Source organism: Cloeon dipterum, chromosome X (genome assembly GCF_949628265.1).
Source record: "Cloeon dipterum chromosome X, ieCloDipt1.1, whole genome shotgun sequence".
NCBI lineage: Eukaryota > Metazoa > Arthropoda > Insecta > Ephemeroptera > Baetidae > Cloeon > Cloeon dipterum.
In genome coordinates this window covers 4,534,566-4,550,162 of record NC_088790.1, presented here as the reverse complement: position 1 = coordinate 4,550,162, position 15,597 = coordinate 4,534,566, and the positions used below count along the sequence as shown (strand labels likewise).

General features: G+C 35.5%; 2 protein-coding genes across 2 annotated transcripts; one reads left to right on the top strand and one right to left on the bottom strand.

Annotated features, from left to right (window-relative positions):
• Nucleotides 1-9,638: 9,638 nt before the first annotated feature.
• LOC135946491 (growth/differentiation factor 8-like) lies at nt 9,639-11,466 on the top strand. Its single transcript, XM_065494717.1, has 6 exons — nt 9,639-9,798; nt 9,865-10,036; nt 10,090-10,229; nt 10,510-10,639; nt 10,699-10,830; nt 10,976-11,466. Exons 1-6 carry the CDS (start codon nt 9,658-9,660, stop codon nt 11,368-11,370), a joined length of 1,110 nt encoding a protein of 369 aa, XP_065350789.1. The 5' UTR covers nt 9,639-9,657; the 3' UTR covers nt 11,371-11,466.
• Nucleotides 11,377-14,642, bottom strand: LOC135946492 (zinc finger protein 462-like). The gene is made up of 3 exons (XM_065494718.1): nt 14,507-14,642; nt 13,808-14,272; nt 11,377-13,205 (listed from the first exon to the last, which is right to left on the bottom strand). Exons 2-3 carry the CDS (start codon nt 14,256-14,258, stop codon nt 12,874-12,876), a joined length of 783 nt encoding a protein of 260 aa, XP_065350790.1. The 5' UTR covers nt 14,259-14,272; nt 14,507-14,642; the 3' UTR covers nt 11,377-12,873.
• Nucleotides 14,643-15,597: the final 955 nt, after the last annotated feature.

Sequence of the window (15,597 nt, the reverse complement as noted above, 5' to 3'; positions counted from 1 at the left end):
GATATTCCAACAGTGAGAAAATTTTCGAGGTGCAAAACTTGATTATACACTTTTTCACGTACTCTTAGCCGGTTTAGACGGCATTAGACGATGCTTAGACACTTTTGGATGGTTCTTGCAGTTTAAGACGGTTTCAAATGGCTTAAAATTGCATGATTGTTCGTTCCATGACGATTGGAAGCTCAGTAAAAAACAGTCGACAGTCTAAAAAAATTCACAGACCTATTCACAACCAACTAAATTCCCCTGGAAATTAAATAAAATAGACTATTTTGGCATTTTCCACTGGAAAATTCTCCATTTTCCCTGTTCTACGTTGTAAATATTTCATTATTTTTATATTTGCGACACAAAATAATTTAAAGCGAGTCAAAATTGTTCCTATAATACATTCAGCTAGAAATAGATTCTCATCAAAATAACGCAAGTTCATTAAACAATACTTTAATTTCAGACCTGTCGATTTAAATAAAATACAAATATAATTATTTTAATAAAATTGTGTTTTTTTTTAAAAAAATCCATTTTCTCAGAGCTTTGGGATTGTTAAAATAATTATCAGAACTCGTCAATAATAAAAATGAAAGAAATTTTTCAATTTATTTTTAAATTGTTTGAATTTTTATTTAAATCTCTAAAACGGAAAAAGCATTAATCAAACGGTCAAAACGAACCTTGCAAATTAATTTAGAATGTTTAAAACCGTTCAAATTTGGCTCAAGTTTGTCAATACTGTTGTCTTGTTGTTTAAAATCCTCCAGCTAAAAATTTTTATTCCAAAAGTTAGTTTCAGTATCAGTTTATTCACTTTTTTTTGCAAAAATTGATGTTATATGAACTTCAGAGTGAACTAAAACAAATCATTTCGACCCAAAAAACAAACTAAAACACACACAGTCTTATATAGTTTTATCAAAAGAAAAAAAACATACATAAATAAGTTATCTATGTGGATATCAGTTAAGAGATTGAAGCAAATTATACTAATCGAATTAAATTAGTTTATTGACACAGGCATTTATTAGACTGAATAAAAGACATTAAGAATAAACAAAATTTAAAGCCAAAATGCTGTTAAATTAATAAAAATAAATGCGATTCGTAAGTTGTTGTTTTATCGAAATAGAAAACAAAAAAGATGAGATTTGTATGCACTCATTTTATATCATTCCTGCTACAAATTATCAAAAGGCTTTCAGTTAAAACTCAACTATACAAACGCGCCCCTGCCACAACAGGGAGAGTGCTCGCGCCTGCGGGCATTTGATAAAATATGCTTAGCCACCAGTGAAACCTTCCACAGGCACTATGTCACTGCTGTGCACCGCGCTGAGAAAAGAATTCAAACAGAGCTGCGTGGCTATATATTTATTTCATGTTACATAGCGAGTGGAATCAGTTTTTTTTACGACGAGCAGTCAACTCCACATCCGTCTATCCGTCGGTTGCTTTTTCGAGCGAGAGAGAGCCACCCTGAACACAGGTATAGAAAAGGAAATCAACCCCACCGCGCGCGCGCGTGATGCATTCCATATTTTTTGTGCCTAAAATTACATTTTTCGTTGCTATTGTATCAGAGGGTGGCGAAGAAAAATATATAAAACGAGCCGGTGTGCTGGAAGCCGGCCGCCTTTGGCGTTTTTTGTACAAAATTCTCGCCGCAGACATCAGACCGAAATCTTTTTATGTGTGCACGGCCCCGCTTCCAATAAAATGAGAGAGAAAGAGAGAGAGACGCATCCTTGAATGAAGCAACAGTCAGATTGATGAATCAGACTATCAGACAGAGAAGGAGGAAAGAATTAGTGCTGTCGTTTTGATAGCGAGGGAAAATGTAAACCAATTATTCACAATCAAAGCAACATGTTTTACGAGTTTTGGGTCTTATCAGCCTGTAACAATTTTTTGTTTCATTTAATGAACATTCTCGGGGAGATATAAATTTTCCATTCCTAATATAGAGTTTAAAAAAAGAGTCTTTCCTAAACAAGAAGTGTTTAAAACTATGTTTCAATTTGTTCTAAATTGCAGAAGAAATATCGAACAATACTTTGAACAGCCATGCCAAGAGCAATTTGACCTTTTTGAAGCCATCAGGGTGCTCAGGATGTGCACTGATGGCTTCCAAAAGGTCGAATTGCACATATTTTGAAAGCTCTCAACTTTTCCGTTTCAATGGTGTGCAGGTCTTGCAGATTGAGCCGATACAAAGCCCGTCAGGTGTCGCTAAAGTGGCTACATATGTGAATAAAGTAATCAAGGGATACCCTGACGCCAGGGTTCAATTTCTTACCTCTTCTTATGCTATTTTCTGACCTCAGGAATGACTCCCTTCATGATCCGAGTGTAAAAATCAACCTATCGTTCAATTTTTACTCTCTAAAAAATTCTTTCTTCAAAATATAAATTAAAAAATAAAGGATAAGACATAAAAAAAATACCAGGCAATATTTTTCTCTGAATTAAGTCCAGAGAAAATTCCAAATTTTCCAGAAAAAGTCCATGCCTTGCTCAAATTTAGTAAGGAAATTCTATCTGATTCACAAATTAAATTTTAAATTATTTCCTGTCAAATTTTGTATCTAGAAGAAACACATTTATTATTTAATATATATCATATTTATATCTCAATATGTTTTGTAACATATTGATTTACAAAGGGATTTTCCACAGATTACATTTGAGAGATGCTAGCGCAGTTGGGGGTGCCCTTTTATGATAAATAAACCATTCCACACGAAGATCGGAACAGCGTGACTGCTGTTTATAAATGAAACTGTAGGTTCATCCTTTTCTTGAAATCATGCTGGTCATAACACGATTATTTGAATGTTTTAATTTATGCTCCGAAGCGGCAGCCGCTTTTTATATATTATTCTCTGCCGCCGCGTGCGTTACAATGACAGCGGAATTTGGGTTAAGGAAAGGAAGGACCAGTGTAAATCAAACAGATGCGATGGACCCTTTAATTATCACACTTTTACTTACGCTCTTGTGCGGTCAGACACAATCAGCGCAAAACCATTGCTATTCGAGCCTAATTATTAAAAAGCCAGGTGATTGGATTTAACACCTTGAGGACAAAAGGATGAGCTCTTAATTTTCATTAGATTTAATTAGAATGACCTAATTAAGTTTTTTAAATGATATATAAATAAAATGATGAGCGGAATAGCTCGGAGCTTATTCGATTTTCTCGGATTTAAATTAATTAATTAATTTTGTCTGTTCTAATTTCCAGGAAGAATGACTAGTCAGCCTCAAAATGTCAAAACTTTAAAGTGGATAGGTACTGTAAATTCTATAAAATACACATTTCAATGCCGAGAAATTCAATTTTCCGAAAAATTTATAGCAAAATCTTAAAAAACAACTATTAATCGTCGTTCCTATACCTCAACAGCATGAATTACTTTGAATTTTAGCTCATTAAGAATAAAAAACAGCCTGGCAATAAATTTAATTCACACTTAAAAGAGAAGCAGAAGATTTACGCCCTTCCAAGAAAAAACAGGGACGCCGCCGACCAAACACATGGGCGAATAAATAATAAGAAAAAAAATATCCCCCCTCATTATCTGGTCGGGCTGGTTGGCGAGGCGGGGAAATTCCTGGAGTGCTCAGGGCGACAGAAGGGGTGGCTACCTCGGACCATAAAGTCTGCTGCTGCATGCAATCCATTCAAGCCTGCTCTAATTACTCCCTGGCAGGCTTCAAAGGGCCCGCCTATCATGATTAATTGACGAATAGCGAGAGGAAATAATTTTTCTCGGCCCTAAGTAAGATGCCTATCTTATAGAGATTAAATTACACCACCATGCACAGCAAAAAATAAAAAGAAATGCATCTTGATGCAAGAAAATTGTGCTTTATCATCATCAGTGCATAGGCATAGCCTTCTTTTATGAATATTCAACAGGGTTACTAAAATGAATCTAAAAATATGGATCATACTTTTTAAGCAAATAAAAAATTGTAAAACTTCTAAATAAAAGGCCTGAAGGAGCATACAAGAAAGTTGTGTATTTACATTTTTGAACATTTTATCGTTGGTCATGTAGCTCTAAAATCTGTTAAATAATTGATTTTGAAAAGTAAATAAAAAATCCAGTAAAACACGTTTACTGGATTATCTGGGAATTTTAGTTTACTGTATAATCACGGGAAATATAAAAAGGGGCGTGGTTCCCCGGGAAATAGATACGAAGGTGCACGTGTCGCTATAATTTCGGGAAAATCTTAAATTCACCGTTTTTACTTATATTTTCTGCTAAAATCTTGATACAATTATGGAATTACTGGTATAGCAGAAAAATTCTATAGCTAATTATTTTCAGAGATGATTAAAAATGTTCTCTTTATTAGTTTAACTAACAGAGAAAATATTAAAGTTTTAATATGATACAAAATCACATCCGTTGTGGTCTTTTTAAAAGACTCAAATCTACAACCCCGTAAATTTGAGACAGCAATAAAGGGATGAGAAGCCTCGCCTCGTTGAACCGAGAGTATAAATATTTCTTAAACGGTTATCACGCTGCATTTATAATTTGTGCTACGCTCGTAAAGTTTGATTTATTTGAGCGCGCAATATCATCCTCTCAATCTCTGTCTCTCTCCTGAGCTAACCATAATTTAGACAAACTCCCTATAAATAACTTCTCTAATATCAACCAAAGAACAGCTATTAGACTAATTAGCCGGCTTTCGGCTTGTATACGTCTTTTTAAACCAACCAAATTGCTTTCTCAAAAGTTTAAACTGTAATTTGTGCAACGTGAAAAAGAATGAAAGTCGTCTGAAACACCTACAGACGACTTTCCTTGTAGAAAGAAGGAAAAATGCAGGTGCAGTATGAATTCAAAACCTGCTACGCGCATCCAGAAAGGCTTTGTCGATGCTGAATTGCGACGCGACGTCTGCTGTACCATCGCGATGATCATCGATTTCACTTCGTCATTGTCTTCTTCACAACAATTAATTCACGGTCATACAATTTAAATGAAACGCGAGAGTTGTTTGAAAAAGCGGTCGATATTAGCTTATTTTCACCTGCACCGGACATTTATTGACGCGCATTTTCATACTACAATTAAGGGAAAGTAAATTGGGCTGATGGAGAGCAACAGTAAAGCAATCTAATTGTGATTCTGCTGCAGTTGCCACGCACCTTCAGTTAAATTTTAAAATAAAATTTGCCAGAATTGATTGTTTGAGAATAATTCAAATTTTAAATTAATTATTTATATTTTAAAAACTTTTCTAACTTAAAATTGAATATTTTTTACAAGGCTACAAATATAACAATAGATCTGACAATTATTTTTCACTTAATTTTAAAATCATATCCACTCTGAAATATTCACACAAGCTCGCACGTGTCTTGAGACAACTTCCAAATCAAACTGAAGTTTTCCAAAATGCATATTTTGTCGGAACCTTTTAAAGATGCAACTAAGACTAATTTCTGGTGTAAGTTTTATTAATTTGTCTGGCTTCATGCCAATTTAATCTTCCAGCCTGCAACTTTTCATAAAAAAGAAACACTACAAAATAAAAACCACAACCTCAGGTGAATATAAAAAAGAATTATTTCAAGCCGCGAGATGCTTTTCTGGTTTTAATTGTGATATGCGTGAAATGAATGCTGCTTGTCACTCCTATTTCCTATGAAGTGATGCGCGTCAGGTAAAAACGATGATTTCCATGCACAGCTCGGTTTCTATTTCACTTTTCTATATACATACAAATTCCTTCCAAGATGCATCGCGGCCAAGAACCGCACACGTACGTGTAGAAGATGCTCGCTCGGCGTCTCGAGTGCGGTGAATCGATTTACTTTCTAAAAGCCTCAAGTTTGGCGAAAAGCATTCGATATATAATAAGTGAAAAGGTCGCGTGTTACACTGACTAATGCGCATTGTCTTTTCGACGCACAATGCGCGGCATTTGAATTCATTTTTCGATCAGCAGGTCATTAACAGTCCATTTGTTTGGATACCAAAAAGGGTTTCGTAAAGTTTAGTGTGTCTAGGTCTCCCCGAATTTTGATGAGAATGCCCGGCGAGCACTTTTTATCACTATTATTACAATGGTCCAACTGTCAGACTGACATAGTTAACAAAATGATGAGCCAGGAATGGAATTTTTATCGTGACGGGGATTGGCCCGCCTCGTAAAAGGGTTGTATGTGCTGAGCTTCCCCAGGGAGAATGCTTTTAGAAAATGCTTTTCAGAGATTAATTCGAAGTGGAGAGAAGCAAACATAAATCCTAGAGTTGCAGGAGAATTCACTTTCACGTCGCAGAGCGGTGATTTAATTTAAATTGCCGAATGTTATTTTGATTGAATTTGAAAGCAGTGAAGTCACCGTCTAAATTATAATTAGCTCGCAATTTTTTATAACTAGCCTACGCCAAGCTAGCTTGTTATTATCTTTTATAACTGGAGATCACATTTGGTTTCTAATCCTGCCGTCGGGGATATTTTTATATTGCCCTGAAAAGCCGTGGGACTTTTTTGATCAAACAAAATGATAAGTGTGATTAAATTACAGAAATAAACTGCCAGAGCTTACAAGTCAATTATTATTATTGTTGTTGCTAATGGCAAGAAAGATAGAAAGCGCAGCAAACATGGCAAATTTTACGTGTCCGTCCCATGGAAATTTGATTTGTAGTTTAAAAATTAATGAGCCAAATAATCACTAATGTTTTTGAACGTTTCAATCAATTTTCTACTCAATTAAGTAATTTGCAGAAAATATATTTTATTTTCATGTTACTTGAAATAAAATTTAACACTCCTGAGCACGTGCCAGCAATAACAGTAATTTGCGAAGAGAAGGTGGCAAAAATTGGCGATTGAATTGAAGTTTATTTGGCTTTTGACTTGCTGCAGTAAAATGGAAACTTTCTACTATGATAAAGTGTGAGGTCATCTTAAATGCAGTGATGGTCAAGTGCAAGAGCCAATTTCAGCCAGCTGGCATTTAAATGTGGCCGAGATTTGCAGCCAAAATGTATTCAGTCCAAAATGGAATTCGAAAACAAAACCGTTTAAATTTATGATATATGGTGACTTCTTTAAATAGCTGTTTTGGTATTAATTTTAAAAAACAATTAAAGTAGTGAATTTTAGACAGTTCCATTCGTCACGGGATGATCAAATGAGCACGTATCGTGCAATTTAAATCGATTTAAAAATAGCATAAATCCTTTGATAAAACAAATGGTCGAATGGGAAAAGTTAATAATTATGTTTCACATCAGGAAATGTTTCGCACGATTTATTTTTAGCCCGAAAATAACTTTTGTTTGTTTTTCAGTCAAATAATTAATTTTTCTTACACTCGAAATTAGGTTTTGTTGCAATTTAGTAGTTTGGAAGGAAAATATAAATAATCAACTACGATATTGAAATAAAATGGTCCATTCGGTGCTACTGCAAAAAAGATGTGTAAGATGGCTAAAATGATGACTGTGTAAAGCACCATACATTTTGAATCATTAAACAGTATCAGCTTAAAAAAACGTTTAAAATCAGCAGCCTAGAAATAATTCCAATTCAATCGAATTTGCTGTTGCCTGTCATGTTCAATGAGAAATTTGTTAGTAAATGCGGTTAACTGCCGACAATTATGTTAGATTATCACCAGCTTTCCAGCACAGAGTTGATTTTTTTGCAACAATCTAGGTTTCGCCCATCAATAAAGCAATAATTAGATCATCGTTCAAATTCCTCTAAGCTTGGGTTCTTGGGATTTTCGCCCGAGGGGTCGAATAATAATGAATGCCAAGGTCATTTTCCCTATGGGAAAGTGTTACTGTATGTAATTTTGTTTTGTTTCATGCTGTGCATGTCAATTACTTGTGAATAAGCGCACTTAGGTCGGCAAGAAGAAGCGACGGGGAAAGCAGTCTTTCTCTTGCTTCTGTCGAGATTTTTGTACGCATCTCGATTTTTAATTCAGCAGAAGCCGTCAAGCGAGCGAAGAAGAAGAAGAAGAAGAAGAAGAACAGAATTGAAGATGCGCATCACCTGCAGAAAATACATTCGGACTCGCGCGTTTCATTCTTTGCATACACAATTTGTCGCACTCTCTGTTTTTTGGCAGACCATTACGAAAAGCTGCGCTTTTTGGTGACACGGATATACATAATGCAAAAATGGTGATAAATGGAGCGCATTACAATAGAGGGCTACAACAGAATAAATAAAGGAGAAAAGTTATTAAATTTTTATCTTTTTTTGGTAAGGACCACTTCCAAATGAAAAGCACATAACCTCGGCTTCTGAGCATAGGATTTATAAAATCTGCACACCATTCGATTCGTCTTGATCTACACTAGATAGCCGTTAAAGTATTCAAAGTGTGCCAACTTTTTCTACCACCTTTTCAACCATTGTAAAAATGCATTTTTCGTAGGTTGACAGCCATTATAACGTTTCTAATTTAGCATGTAAACAGTTTAAAATTGCTTAAATTCAATCTGATCAATCATCCCTCTTTCTCACCCCTTGAATTCAAGTGCTTATAGTCCTACACATGGATGGTTGCAATTAGAAAATTACCGTTTTCAGCTCAATTTTACATAAAATTACTAATTTTACTTAAATTTCCGATTTTGAAGGGAGTTATAAAGGGGTTGGCACCCTTTGAATGCTTTGAATATCTAGAGGAGATTAAGACGAGTTGAAACGGTGTGCAGTTTTTGTAAATCTGATGCCCAGAAAGCGAGATTAGGTGAAAAACATGTTATTTTTGGATATTTTGTTAGGAAAGGCGTCTGTTATGAAAAACCACCCGTTTTTTTACCTAATCTCGGCTTCTGAGCATCAGATTTACAAAAAAAATGCACACCATTAGAATCGTCTTGACCTTCCCTAGATTGTCAAAGCAATCTAAGGATGCTATCCCTTAATTTTCTTCTTTAACTGAATATTTTGCATTTTTTATTGATTGCACCTCCCTGCGCAACGGAGTTGAATCTTTAATAATTATACATCACCCTTAAACAACTCAGTTCATCATGTGACGTGATGTCGAGTCGAAGAGAACACAATTTTTTTGTAAATTTTACTCTTAGAACCCAAGATATCGTTGACAGTGTTTTTTGTTTGCAACTAAAATACTGCTTCCGAAGAGCTCGTTTTTACCTAATCTCGGCTTCTAAGCATCAGATTTACAAAAACAGCACACTCTAAACCCCCTCAGTGACCTATTAGAGGTCAAGACGGGTCGAGCGGTGCATAGTTTCTGCAATTCTGAGCGTTAGAACCCGAGATTTGGCGCTAGCAATATTTGCGAAAATCGACTAATTCTTTTTGGTTCCTCCCTGACTGTGGAAGCCTACAGAAAAATTTCTGCCCTCAACTAAGAGTTTTTTTTAATCATTTTATTAATCTGTCTAGGCATAATTAATACACATTAAAAATTTTAATTTTTAGCTTAAATTTGTTATTTATAAACGTTTAAATTAATTTAAACTCTCCACACATATCGTTATAACTCAAAATAAAGACAAAAAATTAGCATGAATTTATTTATCATGACAGTTTAAATAATGTTTACACATCGAAGTTCCCACAGTTGGCAAAAATAGAGAATCGACGGCCTTGGCCGAATATCCTGCTTTGATTCTTTACCCATTCACAATGACAGCGTTGCAGTTCAATTTAGCACGAGACCCTGTTTGCATAAGACAAATAATAATGAAGTTGCTGGCAATTCTTGAAATACTAACTGGGATTGTTACTATTTGCGCCTCTCAGCAAACGGACGACGCATTTTTGCAGGCAAGTATTATGATGTACATTCATACTTTCTATTTAATTCATCCGGTAATTTGATGGAGTGCACAGAATGTCCTGAACACTGGCCCTTTGTCAACTGGCAGTGCAGATGAGGAGCGTGATTCATCGCTTGAAAGCTACCTCCAAGACCAATATTTTGATTTCAAACAGCAGATCGTCGTTGGAAAGTCGCCACTGTCAGCTGAAAAGTTTGACCTGATGCAAATAGTTCCTGTGCAGGGTAATTTTAGGATAGCTTCATACCAATTGAAAAATGCCAATTCGTGCTTTCAGAAAGAACAGGTTCGTCAACCACTCAAGACAAAATACTTGATTTTGTGCTGCCACACCCGGCGCCAGCAGATCCGAATAAAATTATAGCTGCGTCACTACGAATTTACCTGCCCTCGCAAACAGAAAATAAATTGGAAGCAGTGAGTGTATTCAGGAAAATCTAAATGATTTTAATTTCTCGTTTTGTCTTGTTACTGGCGATTAACAAAATGTCCAGTGTTTTAAATATTTCTTTAGAATTATATTGTGCTAATTTTACTGATTTTAAGGCATGAAAAAGTTCAAAAATAATACAATTTTTTCTTAGGAATTAATTTCCTGTCTTGTTCTGTTAATTAAAATACTCTTTCTATTTTCCGTTTTGGAATACCCTCTCTTTTGCACATACTGGATAATTTAAAACTCTCATCTTATTGTTAGGTAGAAGTTTACCAAGTTGTGGAGGGTCAGCCACTCAATTCATCCGGATCTCACAGATTAATTTCTGTGCAGTTCATTGATGTTAATCCTGGGCAGGATGGCCAATGGGTTTCATTTAACCTTCTTGCAAGTTATATACAGTTAAAATTAAAAGCTTTAAAGCTAATTTATAAACCTGATTTCAGCCAGCTGTTATGGACTGGTTGCAAGGAAGCAAACCCAATTTGGGACTGTTAATTGTGGGTTTGCACTATTTTAGGGTTGAAAAAGCATTCCTGCGAAAGCCCACCATCAGCATTAAATATCACACAAGCTACAGAGGTAAAATTGTCAGTTTTCAAAAGGGCTGTGAAATTTTGACGATTTAAAATCAGTCGAATAATTTTTTAACATAAAAATTACTTCTAAAATTCACAGCTCTAGTTATAACATAACCCAAAATATTGATGAAACAAACCTAAATTAGGCTCTGAAAACGAAAACACTCCTCGATTTGAAGTAACTGGCCCACAAAACGAGACCTTGATTCACACAGACGAGATTTTGACCGCAATTACGAAAAACACATCTTGCAAGAGATTCGAGTTGAGGGTGAATTTCCGTTTATGGGGTCTGCTGGAGCCTCGGTATCAAGATATCGGCTACTGTTCCGGTTCTTGCGGTATAAGTGAACTTGGTCCAGGAGTTGCAGAGCACACGGCAATGATAGCGCTCCTCTCTGAAAGAGATGAGAAGATTTCTGGCCCTAAATGCTCGGCTAGCAAGTACGCAATGGTAGCTGTTATGTATAAACAGGCAAGTGGTAATTACATCATAAAACAAATTCCCCGATTGGCCGTGAAGAAATGTGATTGTCACTAAAATTCGTTTTGTTTTACCGTTTACATATATTTGTATTTTATTGATCCATTCATAAGTATTCAAGGTAATAAAGTACAATATCAAGAATTTATTTCACCAGATACTGCTTCATTGAGGTAAACTTCCAAATGCATTGTTTCGAAAGTGTTATGAGATTACATCGGAAATGCTGCAAAATGCACAGTCACTATTCTACATAATTAAAAAAAGATGAGAATTACATCAAAAGCGATGCAGATCAGTAGTCTAAGATAAGCATCTGTGCCTATTTCAATCATTCATAAAATAAATTGCCATTTCATTTGTTCGTGATATAAATTATGTGAGTGAAAATGTTGTTTCGTGTATGATACATTACAGCTATAACAAGGGACCCACGCGCTCGATCTGCTCTAACATGTATTTCTTGACCAAAAAAATGTTCACTGCTGTATTAAAAAGCATTATGGCATCTTCATTATCTATTTTTTGAGCCTCTGCTCACAAGAAGTGAAAATTTGTAGCAAACTTCAATGAGAAAGGAGATTTAATAGAAAAAAATTAGGCAAGTCATGCAACAGATTCAAATCGCAATAATTTTTTAATCAAAAAAACTAATAGACCTTTTGATATTTTAAAAATTTCAGTTAAAACTTGTAAATACCATCTGGTATGGCAAAAAGATGTAGTAAATTTTGGCTGATTTCTTCTCCTTTCCTATTCCAGTGTCGATTTTTTTAAACAGCAAAACACAAGCCATTTTACGCAGGATGTGCTTGCCTGCCTTTGTTTTCCCTCCCAAGTAGTGAGTTTTGTGATGAATTGGTGTCAATATTTAAATTCAAGAACAAAATAAAATCCCGTTCTGGTAAAAATTTCTTTTCCTGCTGGAATTTTATAAACATTTCGGAATTCCAGTTTGCTATTTTCATTGCCTGGCCTGGTAAACTCTTTTTGAGTATAAAGCAATGTTTAATCAACTTTTTTAAAATATAAATTGTTCACGGAATTATTTATAAATAATATTTAGTTTGAATATTTTAAAATGTGTCTGTAATTATTAAAATTAAGGTTAGAGGCGCCTTGTGGAAGAGTATTTATTTGAGAATCTTAAAAGTCCAAAACGACTCATTAATCGATACATCTACATATCAATTTTAATCATGATTGTATTTTTAAATTGATATGGAAGTAAAATTAGTCCAGTCTGTAACTCAAAACAAATCTAGATCAAAATTTTTGGACTGGTGGTCCTTTTGTAGGAATAAAAATTCCAAGTTGGAGCGGAGCAAACCGAGAGTTCCCTTGTAAGTGTAAAATGTTGAACAGTTTTTAGATTCGATTAAGCTCAATTCGAATGAAAGGTTATGACAGGCGGAAATGAATCATAACACACCAAGAATTTCTAAAACAAAAACCTGCCATTGAAAAATGACTGAAAACCGGAGAGCCGCGTTCCAGTTTTACTTACTTAGCCTTGATGGTTTCATTGATAATTTGTAATGTACAACGCGTGTGTGATGATTAGTGCAAAACCCACTCCTTGGCAGCCTCCATGAGGTAGGAGCGGTTTGTCGCCTCGTCCAGGTGCTGCTTCAGGTGGTTCAGCATGTCGGCTTCGTTGACCGTTTCGTAGGTGCAGTGATCACAGACAAACTTGTCCACTCCATGGCTCCGTGCGTGCCTCATGAACTCGAGTTTGAAGCGAGTTTTCAGCGGGCAAAACGGGCAGTGAAACCAGCTCTCCTCGTTCATTCGCTTCTCTGGCTTCACCGACTGCACTCGACTCTTCATCTCATCGCAGAAACTCTCACCGCCTTTCTGAGGCACCAGTTTCAATATCTTGAAAGGGTTTGCTGAAATTCCACATCTCATGAGAAGTTTGTCTTGTATTTTGTCCTAACATAGATGCCCAGCATACCGGGCGTAAGTATTTTTTTTATCTGACATGATATAGGGAAATGACCAATGAACACAGTTTTTTTATGTCATATCATAAGGAGGTTACTTTTTGTAAAATTGACAATTTTTGTAAATTCACAGAGAAATTAGTGTGCAGACTTTTCTAGACGTTATTTTTTTGCAATTTTTACTATAATTCTCCGTTTTCTAAATGTATTTTGTATGACATTGCTCAGTAAAAAATTAATACGCTCTATAACTGTCTTTTTGGTGTCTTTTTATGTTTTTCACTATCAATAATCCAAATCTGGACCCTTTTTGATGCATCTCGCATCATTTATTCGTTATTCATACATTTCACTCTACTTCGGAAACTTCGAAAGCGCAAAATGCGAAAGTTAAGGTTTCAACATTGGTCTACTAGAGCAACACCTCCACAAAAGTTCATCAAGATCAGAAGACCCATGCCCAGAAGGGTTCGTCTTTATTTTATTTGGATATAATTTTGTATTTTTGATGGCGTAAAATAATTCTAGAGGAGTTGATTTTTGCGTACCTGCTACAAGTTGTTGCTTGCTTTTAGTCTGCTCGAACGGAATCAAGGGAGGCGGGACCTGCAAGCTGACGATCGGCGACACCGAAGCCACTTTCCTCCTGTTCTCCTGGCTCGAGATTTGCATCACTACTCTTTCAGAGGCATGTAGTTCCCTCTTCTGAACGAGAGGATGGTTTATTTGACTAGCAACGAATCTTCTTTTTGGACTCTCTTCTTGTGCATTCTGCTTCTTGATGGGCTCGACCTTGCTGATTTTGACTACGGTGAAGTTGCACGTGGGACATTTGTTGTTTTGCAGCAGGCAAATCTTGGAATTGTGACAGTTGGGGCAGGAAATCTGGATTAGGTGGCACCTGACCATGTGCGTCTTCAAGCAAGCCTTCGAGGGCGAGCTGAATTCGCAGTGCAGGCATTTGAAGTTGGGCAACATACTCCTCTGAAGGCCAGGCATCTACATTTTTGGACCTGCAATTTCGGCCAAAAATAGCAAAATTGTTTGGAAAGAGACAGAGCGATGATAGGGGGAGAGGGGAATTTCATTTAAAAGAAATAAACATTAAAATGCTGGTTTTTGTTTACACCGCTTCAGGCGGCTTCAGGGAGGACGCGGAGCAAAGTGAGGGACTTTCAAGCTCTGAAGAATATGAAATGAATGAGCAGACATAATTGCTGTGATTTGTAAAAATTATGAATACATACTGTATCCAGCCGAGTTGAAAATATCCCAATTTTACGGATAATTAGCGCTCTAATCTGATTTGTCTTAGGTCAACCCTCCTAGCTCTTGGCTGTAGCTTCCTTTGCGTGGAATGCGATGCCGGACCATATGTTTGGCGCTGCAGCCAATCAGCGTCGAGTTATCTAAACCCCACCTATTGACACTCTCAATTTGGGATCTTTCGGATCTTTAAGTCCTTTTTGCGCCAAAAACACGCGCTTCTAACAAAGATTAATATTTCCGCTATTTCCTCACTTTAAAATATAATTCACTCGTTGAAATTTAAAAACTAAGCTTTCTTGGAACAGAAGCAGATAAATAAACTATCACATTGCGTATTTCATTCTGTATTAAAAAATTATCATCGTCTCTTATACCATAATATGTACGTAAACGTAAAATGATTCCTATATGAGAAATTGAAAACTAAATCATATTTTCGAAGAGTTTAATGAAAATTCCAGTAAATGACTATTATTTTTTTTAGTTTTGTTATCCTTGACCAAAATCAGGAAGTATCAGATTTGGTGTTCAAAATAATGCTCCTATATTCGCCAATTCTGCATTTCTCTAGTGTGTTTTACTAATGGGGTTAAATTTGATTATATTTCAAGGAATTTTACAGGTCTGGTATAACCATTTTATTAGTTTTTCCATTGGAGTCTAAAATTTTATACACTTCCAAATATTGGACTTTTTATTAAAATATACATACATGAATTGGCTTACAACAGCGCTACAATCGTGCACTAAATGCACTCAACATTTATTTACGTGTTTTTTTCCAAACAAATTACAGATAGTACACTGTTAAGTAAGAGTATATTAGTGTTTTTTTGCATTATATCTTTACTTTTCACCTTTTGGGTTTCTACCCTGAATTTAACAACTTTGTGCATTGTATTTTGTATACACGTTAGTGCCTTGACCAATAGTTGAAGTTTTAATAAATCCAATAAACTAAATGTTCACGTCAAACGTGTCTCCAATCCCTAAGGACCATTCTTTATAAGCATAATCAACCAATCAACTGATTTGAATTAAATTAATTAAGTTTAAAGCACTTATATCG

Coding starts and splice junctions, on each gene's coding strand:
- LOC135946492 (XM_065494718.1), bottom strand. CDS start 14,258: ATGCCTGGCCTTCAGAGGAGTATGTTGCCCAACTTCAAATGCCTGCAC. Junction 13,206..13,807: donor CAAGCAACAACTTGTAGCAG/GTACGCAAAAAT, acceptor GTGGAATTTCAG/CAAACCCTTTCAAGATATTG.
- LOC135946491 (XM_065494717.1), top strand. CDS start 9,658: ATGACAGCGTTGCAGTTCAATTTAGCACGAGACCCTGTTTGCATAAGA. Junction 10,230..10,509: donor CAGAAAATAAATTGGAAGCA/GTGAGTGTATTC, acceptor TCTTATTGTTAG/GTAGAAGTTTACCAAGTTGT. Junction 10,640..10,698: donor TTCATTTAACCTTCTTGCAA/GTTATATACAGT, acceptor GATTTCAGCCAG/CTGTTATGGACTGGTTGCAA.